Source organism: Gambusia affinis, linkage group LG06 (genome assembly GCF_019740435.1).
Source record: "Gambusia affinis linkage group LG06, SWU_Gaff_1.0, whole genome shotgun sequence".
Taxonomy (NCBI): domain Eukaryota; kingdom Metazoa; phylum Chordata; class Actinopteri; order Cyprinodontiformes; family Poeciliidae; genus Gambusia; species Gambusia affinis.
The window spans coordinates 30,404,780-30,415,363 of record NC_057873.1 but is presented as its reverse complement, the minus strand read 5'-3'; the positions used below and the strand labels follow the sequence as shown (position 1 = coordinate 30,415,363).

The window sequence follows — 10,584 nt, the reverse complement described above, 5'->3', positions numbered from 1 at the left end:
CATTTCTGCTGCAAAGCATTTGCCCTTCACACATAAAAAATAACAGATGCAATCTCCAATTTATTAGATTAGAAACGGACCTAAACGTGTTGAGATAGAACAAATGTAATGCTTATCAGAAATAGGCTATTGCAAACCCAATGAATAAATAAATAAATGAATGGAAAAAAATAATTGAATTGCTTTATATTATTATGTTAAATTCATTAAACACTGGAACCGTCGCTTCCTCTCATGAAGCGACGGTTCCAGTGACAGGAGAATTATGATTTAACACTGGTTGTTGGGAATGAGGCTCAGCCCATCAGAGAGGCTCCTCAGTTTTCACGCTGCCCCAAACAGGGACAACAGAAATGCGCTGTTCGTCTTCTGCGCCAAAACGAACTGCGCAGCTTCACCTGCTGCCCTGCAAGCGCTCAGACAACAACATGGAGCCGCACCGATCATTTCACAAGTTGTGAATAATCCTGGCCTTTTTACCCCACGCCGTCACCAGTCATTAGTTATGATCCACGGGGCCTCCACGGGAGCCTATTGATCACCCATTGACTGATTGATTTAGACAAATACTTTTCTCTCCCGCAGCGCCAGGTCCAGTCGCTCTGCTCGTTAATTGAAGATAACAGAGTGACAACAATGGCCCCCGTGATAGAATGAGAGTTTTGTAATTGTCCTTGTAGAAAGAAAAGAAAATGAAGAAGAAGAAGAAGGGGAGGAGGAGAGGATGATGGGTAAGGGGGAGGGAGGTTTCTCTAATTAGGAAGCGGGGTGGTGTGTAGGCTGTGGCCGGCAGGCAGGCGACAGGCGCCGGGTCCCGGACAAAAGGCTGTCTGCTGCCCCATACTCCCCCTGACACACACCCACACACACACCCACACACACACACACACACACACACACACACACACACACACACACACACACACACACACACACACACACACACACACACACACACACACACACACACACACACGAGGAACACTGCTGCGTCATGCTCCCGCACAGGACTGACACACACAGACTTCACACCAAAGAGTTCAGAGAAGCCGGCCGGCTGAAACTCGGTCTAATCATGTTTGTGTCGCTGAGTTCAGCTGCAGACATCACACTCTGTTAATGAAGAGCTCCATTATTATAATCAGGATTATTTATTTTCATTTTCCCACTGGACAGACAGCTCGTTCGACTGGGAGTTTGTTCCCACACCATGTCCCCACTTCACACTGAAACACGACGGATTTTGTCGTCCGGCTGCAGAGGATGTGTGAGAGAGCTTCCTATAAATACAGACATTACTCGACGCTTTCTAAAAATACAAGCGTGCACACAATAGTGAAGGAAGTGCTGATTGATTGCGAGCGAAACAGTGAAAATAGACCTGGGTGACGTCACACACCTAACATAGACTACAGAATAAGCGCAGGACATTTGTGTTCTATTTCTTTTGTTCATGTTGAACTTGACAGGCCAAATGATGACGACGGTGAGGATGAAAATACCGACCAATCAGCTGCCGCATTAACGCAAAATCATCTAATTACCGACCAATCAAACCACGTATTTTAGATGTAGGTCGATACTTTGAATCATGCATACATAAGCCGTATATTTATTTTCAAATTCAACAAACCACATTAAAAATTCGACTTTTTCTTTTCGTGTGATCGGCAGATGGCGCTATAGCACCACCGGCTTTTGCGTGAAAGCTCTGCGCGAGTTCCTGCCTGGCATCATTTAAAGTTACTCGCACAATTTCTGCCAATATTTCCTCTAACCAAACATCAGGATGAAAACAGTAAAAATGTTGGAAGTTTTAATCACAACGATTTTTTTATTGAAAGTGTGAGACAACTCAAAAAAGAGGAAAACCAGCATAAACAAGACAGTTCCATCTTTAAATAAATTCATGAGTATGAATGTTGCGCACATAAGAGGAACTCCTGACTTTATTAAAATAACCTGAGGTGAGTTTTTTCCTTCTTTGAATCCTTGCGGATTTCTTTCTCGTTCCTCTCTGTTTGATTGTGGATGTGGACAAAAACATGGCACACTCATCTTCTAAAATAATATTACAATAAAAAAAAAAATTGCGATACTCCATACAGTTGTTTGTTTTTCTTTCCAAACCAACAAGCGCTAAATATCTCCAATTTACAGTATATGTTCATTTAACAGAGGGAGGTGAGGGTCAACGAGAAGAGGGATCAGGAAGGGAAACGACAAAAAAAAAAAAAGTATATATACACGCTAATATACAGCATTGAATAAATTAATACCAATTGCATATTCTTGATCTTAGATTTATTTACAGAAAATTTTAATTACATAAATAGTTCAGCAAGAATATTTCTGGCATGAAATGATGAGCGGTTAGTCTCTGTCAGACGGAATTTTCACCTTCCATCCCTTTTTGTGAAATAAGCAGACCTGCCGTCACGAGGCTCTTGTTCCAGGGTCGGTTTTGAAAAAAAAAGAAAAAAAAAGAGAGAGAAAGAAACAAAACAAAGCAAAACAAAATGGGCCCCCCCAGGCCCCTCTGTGGTTCATCCTAACATGACCACATGCTAATGCCAAAGCTACTCTCTGCTCCACGTCCTTGAACGTAAGTGGTTAATTTTTTGATAAGATATTTGATTTCTATTGCTGTAGAATTGTAATTTAGGATTTTTCAAATCATTCTGAGCTCATTTAAAAAAGCATGATGATGTACCTGGTGGGTTTGGGCAGAGGGTGTCAAACAGCAGGACTCAGTGGTTGTGGTGAAAATGTCTTAGAGAGATTTTCTCTGTAAACCAGTCAGCACGGTAGGAAACCTTCAATAAAAACCTTCAAAAAAAAAAAAAAAAAGGAAAAGATTTCTTATAATGACAGACTATACCTTTGTGTACCCGCAGCTTTGTTCTGAAAATATTTTTGTAATTAGCCTTCATAGACTCTTGTCTGTCAAACCTCTCATGTCAGTGTCTGTGATGTGCTGTACAGGACATATGCACCCAAAGTCCTCTGGTAGTCTTCACCCCAGACACAAAGTCCTCATCACTTTGGAGAGTTTGCAGTGGGAGAGGGTTCCCGCTGGCCCTCCAGGCCACTGACCAGTCTCTGAATGCTCTGCAGCTCGTTTACAGAGTCCTTCATGGAGGTTTTGGGAGATGCCACCCTTCCACCCAGTCCCCCTGTCTTATGGTTGCTGTGGTGATCTGGGGCCGGGCTGCTCTCCCTGCTGCCAGGTTTGGATGACTCGTTGCCCAGGCTGAGGCTGCTGGGCAAGCCGGTAGTGAGGAGGCTGGAGCTCTGGGCCAGTGACACGGGGAGCTGGTAGGGGTTGAAGCGTAGGCGGGGACGGGACGAGCCCAGGAAGGGATTTCTGGAGAGCGGGCTAGAGGTGCTGGTCGCAGGGAGAGCCGAGGCCGAGGCTGAAGCTGCAGCTGCTGCAGCTGCCATGTAGGTGTACGGATATGGGAAAAGACCTCCAAAAGGAGGCATGGGGATGCCCTGCAACACACAAGAGGAACAACTTAGAGAAACTTTCAGACAGATCTCATTCACTGCAGGGCTGGTGTGACACCAAAGTGGTAGGCATCTTTATCTTCTGAGCAATGTATTATTTTTATTATTATTATTATCCTCTGAACCCAGTGATCTTTTCTAAAAACAAAACAAAACATGTTTTTATGAGTAGACTTCTGGTAAATTCTTCTAAATGAACAATAAATTACTTAGGAGTTCTACACGCTTCGTGCATTTTACTGCTCATTCTTACAACCTCAACTTGAAAGAGAAGGAAAAAAAACCTGCTTATTCATGGTAGGTTAGCTCCTGGCATGTGAAGAACTGTGCAAAATGAGGTCAGAATAAACGGTAAGGTGCCTCAGAAGGGAAAATCTAGCCTGACTACACTCAAGGTCCAAGCTCAAGGGTTTCTGCTTTGCTGCTGTCAGATAGTCTGATAAAGTTTACAGAGGTGCAACTTTTTTGGTCTGTGTGACCCTCCTTACCTGAGAGGCAAGCATGTGCTGAGACAGATGGAAGGGGAAAGGGTTAGGAGTTCCTCCTGTGCCCTGGGCGGAGAGGCTGCCGTTTTCCAAACCACTTGCTCCTGAAACAGAGGCCAATAGATGCCCCATTCCCATAGCAGAAAAGGCTCCAGGGGCCATGGCAAACTGGCCGGGATGAAACAAAAGTGGCGATCCGGTGCTCAGGGGGTTAAAGAACTGCTGACTGTGGAGCCCAGACAGAGCCAGGCTTTGTAGGTGACCTGGGCTGAAGTGCGAGGGGCTCTCAGTTTGGACCACTAGAGGGGAGAATGTGTCCTTAGTGGCAGCCGTGCCTCCAGCCTCAGCGTCCTTAGTCAACACCTCTGTGGTGTCCTTCCTGTGCCTGCTCTCTGCTTTGTCCTTCTCTAGATTCCTTATACTGAATATAGATTCATCCTTCTTCTCAGCACTGGGCCGGTCCCTCACACGCTCCTCACACCTGGAGCTGTAAGGGGACACAGGTTCAGTCCCTGGGCTGTTGGAGCCTGTGCAGCGCTCGTCCTGCTGCTCCAGCTCCTGCTCACTGTCCGTGAGTGTTTTCTCATCTGAAACACAGAAAGTGGGAAGATGTATAAGTCCAGTTCCCCACCGAACAAATGAGCAGAGTATGAAAAACAACCACTAAACTTCAAAAGATGCCAAAAGACATCTTCTCAATGCAAAACGGCATTTTGCATTGAGAGCAAAATAAAGGGCATGCCTACTTACACTATGTAGCCTGGATTAAAAATCCATGGAGTTTTAAAGTTTGTGGTGTGTATTTTTAATTTACGTGGGCTAAAAATAAATGTGTTTTGTTTCTAATGAAAAAAAATAAAGCAATGGAATTAGGCACAGATGGAAGCTATTAAAGATTTAGTGTCAAAAAAAAAAAGTGTCATAAGTATGCTGGAAAAATTAGGTCTGGAGGAAAAGAGAGAGAAAACTTTTACAGATTTTTTTCAAAAGTTCAAAAACAGTTTTAAAATCCAAACTTGATCTTTTCATTGTCATGTGTCTGTAGACACTAGGTTCTGTCAAAGTTAACAGCAACAACAATTTATTATTATTATTATTATTATTATTATTATTATTATTATTATTATTATTATTATTATTATTATTATTATTATTATTATTATTATTGTGTTGTTGTTGTTGTTATTGTTGTTCCCGCGGGTAAACGTTCTTATAAAATAGCATGATGGATTAGCCAACTTAACACTGGACTGAAGGTTCAGATCCGTAATTCATCCACACTGATTCATTTTGCTGTCCTGCTCACACAGGGCCGCCAGACAAACTGACCAACAGCAGGCTAATACTTCTCACCTCGGCTGGGCCTGCTGAACCTTAGCGGGCTGGTGCTGGCGCCCAGCGGGGAGTGGACTGCATCTCGGCCGGCCTGAGGCTCACTAGAGGAGGCGTCCGAATCCGCGCCCTCCCGGTCCACTTTGCATTGGTCCTCATACATCCGCAGCGAAGGCATGGTCAACTGTTTCCTGTAAATAATAATAATAATAATAATAATAATAATAATAATAATAATAATAATAATAATAATAATAATAATAATAATAATAATAATAATAATAATAATAATAATAAGGGGTACGCGCATGCGCACATGCACTCATTTAGCAGGTGTTGGTTCCGTACCTTTTCTCTCTCCTGCCGTTGCCCGTGTCTCTGAATCCTTTAGCGAAAGGGTTGTTGTCAATTTTCAGCTGCGTTATCTGCCCGAAAAGCACAAACAAGAACACGTTTATTACATTCAGCCTACAATTAAATGAAGCACAGTTGGTTCCGCCAGCTGGTTCTTATTGGAGGAAAACGGCTGGGATTAACACAGGCCGAGAGCTGGGCAGCAGCCACTGCTGCCCTGGATTTGCATTATTAATAAAGGTGTAAAATGGGGGCGTTATTTTTATCGGCCCCCAGAGAGAAATTCTACTACGAAATATTCTTTATAGGCCTTGACGAGTGCTTTGATCGTCAGCAGGGAAAATGGTGCCATACTGGAACAAATGATCAGTATCACAATAATTAATAATGCGATTTGGATCGCAGTTGCGAATGCCATGTGTTCTGAACCAGACCGGGAGTGTGTCGACCTATGACCGGACACGGAGCAGAAAAAAAAATTCTGCTTTTTTTTTTTTTTTTTTCGGGGCTCCAGGCGGCCCTCAGAGCTCAGCTAATCAAACGCTTCCGGTATTTTTCAGTCGGAACAGACAGAATGTCCAGCAGCTCTCGTTTGTCCTGGACCTCTAATCGATGGTGACTCTTTACCACAAACTTTTAAAAAGAACTCTCCTCCTCCCCTCACGAAACACACCTCCGATTCCACCCATCCGGACATGAACCCAAATTACCCTCACGATTAGAAATAAAGGCGCACAAAGTGAGCTCCGAAATGACAGTAATGTTATTCAATAAGCATGTATTCTAGACAAAATAAATATAATAAATAAATATAATAAATAAATATAATAAATAAATAAAATTTACTCTACTTGAAGCCAAAAATGACACCTTTCTTTGTAATATTTATTCGACCATTTTGTTTATTATGCATCTTAGCCTTGTGTTTTGCGTCCATGCCGGCAGAAAACACGCGGCCAAGACCCTGTGAGATAAATCTTCTCCACACACAAATCCAAGCAATTAAAAAAGCAAGTGGAACATGGGAGTCCTAAGCAGGAAAATTAGGCGACCTACAAAATCAGATTAAGTCTTCAGGGTTTTTGGCGGCGGTGGTGGGGGGAGGGGAGGTGGATGCATGCAGGACATTTATTATGCAAACCATAGCGGCCATATTAGTGGGTGCCGGCGGACGTTTCAGGCGGCAGCCGCAGCGGCTCACCTTGTCGTTCTGGTAGGCCGTCACCGCCACGAACTCAGTCTCTGGGAACACGTAGGTTCTGAAGGTGCTGTAGGGCAGCTTCAGGATGTCGTTGGCCCGCACTATGTGGAACCTGGGCTGGTACTTGTGCATAGAGTTCAGGATGGTCTGGACCAACACACACAAAGAAGCACAGCTTTGGCGTAAATATCGGAGCATGACTGAGGCTAAATATGCAGAGGTGGATCATCCAGCGCGCTGTTATAATTACTGGCCACATAACACTTGTCTGTAATTAGTTCAGGGTAAAAGGGACAGAAGCAGAGCAGGCCACACATGTTGTCATAAAGGATCAGAACCTCAGGAGGGGGAAAAAAATTACATATTCAAATTTTTAGTGGCGAAAAAAAAATCAATTGAAATTATAGATATTGAGCTAGAATTTTGGAAATTATTTCGACGATTATTTTAAAAATAATAATCGTGATATTTGACATCAAATATTTAGAGGTTCTAAATAAAACCAGCAATAAATGTGAAAAATATTTTACTAATTTTGTAGAATATTTCCAACCAACACAGGCACATTTAAAAGCACAAAAGTCCTGCAGTAGTTTTTATAACGACTTGCACTTCTGTTTGCTCCTGCAGCCCTTTAAAACTTTTCGTTCCAATAAAATACACCGTATAGGCATCATATTATTAGGTTGACATATTATAATATATTATTAGGTGACATGCTTCTTTGCCTTTCGCACACATTTCATTTCGTTTGTCTCTGACCCGATTCGACAACACACTACCTAATCCCGCTAACACTCGGCCCACATCATTTTTTTTCCTCTTCCCTTTTCTTCCTCTCAGCGGCGGCAGCAAGGATCCGAGGAGCCGGTCGAGCAGGAGCAGGAAAACACAGCCTGCCTCTAAATCAGCCGGATGAATAATCTCTGTCAACAGACTTGGACTCGTGTGGACAAGCGGAGAATAGTTGAATTTGGATTTAGAATAACTTTTGTTTGATTTTCATATTTAGAATAGTTTGTATCGTAATGATGCAGTCTTACTGTTACTCCCGTCGCTGACATTTTTTTTCTCTGACCCACTTTCAAATCATAAAACTGTTTCCTGACCTAAACTTCACCACTAACACCATTACGTCCAGCCCAAACTCCCACGTGCGCACATAAAACGGATAATTCCACCAAGCCAACCACTTTCACGCTGATTTAGGCTACTTACAAATCCGTGCTTGTCTGAAATGTTGTTGGTCAGCTTGAGTTTGTGGAAGGCAACAGGCTTGGCCATCCACTGCTCGCCGGTGGCCGGGCTATCCGGGTGGATGTACATCCTCTTAGGCATCTCCGGGTCGGCCTTGCCCGCAACCATCCAGCGAGAGTTGTGGAACTTGTAGCGGCAGTCGTCCGCCGCCACGATGTCCATCAGCAGGATGTATTTGGCTTTTTTATCTAGGCCGTTTATCCGCACCTTGAACGGGGGAAACATCCTTCTGCAGAGAAGAAAACAAGGGAAGTCACCGCGGCGCTTCGACGCAGTGGAGAGGACGCAGGAAAACCACAGCAGCTGTCCCATTTGATTTTATTACAGAGAAAAATCCACAGTGTGTCTGTTCATCTCTCTTTCTGTGTGCGCGTGCGCATGTGTGTGTTTGAGTGTGTTGCCCAGCAGTGTATTTATGAGCACACTGCTTCACCTCCCTGCGTTTTGAAGTGACAGCCTGTTTATAAAAGCCAGAAGCTCTGCTGTCTCCATGAATGCAGTTTGAAAGATAAAACCCGATAAAAGCTCAGAACACAATCCCCCCAAAATACCCCAAATATGCCCTCTGAACCCTGTGATGGGCGAAATTAGATTGTGTTTGTAAATAAGACACAGTTTTAGCCCCACGAAGCTAACATTACAAAAAGAAAACTAAACTAAAACTAAAAAAACCCCAAAAACAACAACAAAAAAAAGAAAAAAACAAACAAAAAAACAGAACAGAAACTACATTTAAAGTAGTAGGTTTTGGGTTAATTTGAGCTAAATCTGTTGTGTTCTTCAAATGCTCTCTTGGTTTGGATTCTGGTTATTACCAGCAGCTCAGACTAACCATCTGTTGGTGAAGGCCTAACGCAGCATTTACTGTTTGCTGCCAGCTTAAATCTGACAAGTTTTAGTATTTTTTCTTTTTGTCTTTGAACGACTTTGCTATAGGAAAACTGAGACTCGCTTTGAGGATTGATTAGAACTCGGAGGAATTCTTACCTTCCAGACTTGGTAATAACCATCTCCGTTCCGAGTTTATGAAACTGGTCCCAAAGATCCTTGGCTTCCAGGGTTACTTTGGGGTCGTCATCCACTTCCTCCTCGGGCTCCAGGCTCTTCATGCTGCGCAGATGAGCCGCCTGATGGTGGCTGAGGGCCGGGTGGAGTCCAGCCTCCGCCGCCCCGGCCAGGCCGTGCTCCGGGATAGGCTTGGTGAGCGCCCCGGGAGGAAGGCTGAGCGCCGGGAAGAAGGAAGGCTGCGCGGCCGCTAGAAAGGCGGACATGGGGAAGTCGGTCGGCCGGTGTGGGTGGAAAGGGTGATAAGCCATCGCAGTCCCTGTGAAAACTGGATCTCTCATCGGTGCATCCACAAAAAGCGAAGTGAAACAACGATGGATGTTTTAGTGGTATCTCCGCCCCGACCCGGAGCCAGTGTAGCTCTGCGTTTCGACGGCAGATAATTTCTTTAAAGCGGCGCAGACCGCTGCAGCCTCTTGCCAAAACACTCGACGTGTTGTCGGGTAGAAAAAAACAGACCAGAATTGCTGCTGATGTCTTTTTTCCTCCGTCGGTTCCTCGGCTGCGTCCTTCAGTGTCGGCGGCGCTGTGACGGCTCAGCCCGGCTGCGCTATGTCTCCTCTACTTCAGTCATTCCACCCTGACTGAAGAGATGTGGCCCTGTTCACTGCTGATCTGTTACTATCTCACATGTCCTTCCTGCCTCCATCCCCAGCACTAATGAACCAAGCCCCTTTGATTGCTGATTTTACGCTTTCTGGACCAATTGTGGGCCCCTATAGGCGTGGTTCTGACAGCTCCGGCCAGACTCTAGGAGAGGAGAGAAGGAGGGGTGGAGGGGCAAGAAGGTGTCGGAAGCATTAGCAGTAAGAAAACATGTCAACAGAATAAAATATTAACCAATGACAGGAAAGATCGGGAAATCCCACCCCCATTTCCAAGCCAAACACCGGGTCAGCCCTCAGTGCTTGGCCGGTGGAGGCATCATCTCTCACGGCTTGCGTTTTTACAACGTCGCCTCCGGAAAAAAAGCAACCTGTTCGCGACTCATTGTCTACATACTCACCTCTGAGCAGGAGAACAGCTCCGCTGCTTCACTGTCAGTGTCTCAGAACAGGAAATCCTCGACTCGCAGCTATCTGAGCATTCCGGAGAGACTGGTCTCCCAGAATCGCTGCTCTCCGCAGCAGCTCTCCACATTAACACACACTGTAGTTATTGGTCGGCTGTTTATTGCGCTTAGGGTGGATTTGCTTCACACTGTGCCGGGTAGGGTTAGCTATGCCTCGCCTCAAACATCCCCAGCCTCTCCGGGGAGAGAGCAGCTCAGCCTGGCCGTGTTTCCTGGTCAAGGTGTCGGGGAGGCAGCAGCAGCAGCAGCAGCAGCAGCAGCGGTGCACGGAGGGCTGGAAGAGGCACAAGCTGCGTTTAAAAAAGAAA

General features: G+C 44.8%; 1 protein-coding gene across 2 annotated transcripts; it reads right to left on the bottom strand.

Annotated features, from left to right (window-relative positions):
• Positions 1-1,807: 1,807 nt before the first annotated feature.
• On the bottom strand, positions 1,808-10,350 carry tbx2b (T-box transcription factor 2b). Of its 2 annotated transcripts, none has more exons than XM_044118521.1 (8): positions 10,211-10,350; positions 9,127-9,954; positions 8,101-8,368; positions 6,883-7,035; positions 5,676-5,752; positions 5,349-5,518; positions 3,999-4,582; positions 1,808-3,495 (listed from the first exon to the last, which is right to left on the bottom strand). In XM_044118521.1, the coding sequence occupies exons 2-8, from the start codon at positions 9,483-9,485 to the stop codon at positions 3,040-3,042; spliced, it is 2,067 nt and encodes a 688-aa protein (XP_043974456.1). In that variant the 5' UTR covers positions 9,486-9,954; positions 10,211-10,350; the 3' UTR covers positions 1,808-3,039. The 2 variants fall into 2 exon arrangements, with proteins under 2 accessions (XP_043974456.1, XP_043974457.1); XM_044118522.1 differs by having other exon boundaries at positions 6,883-7,029.
• Positions 10,351-10,584: the final 234 nt, after the last annotated feature.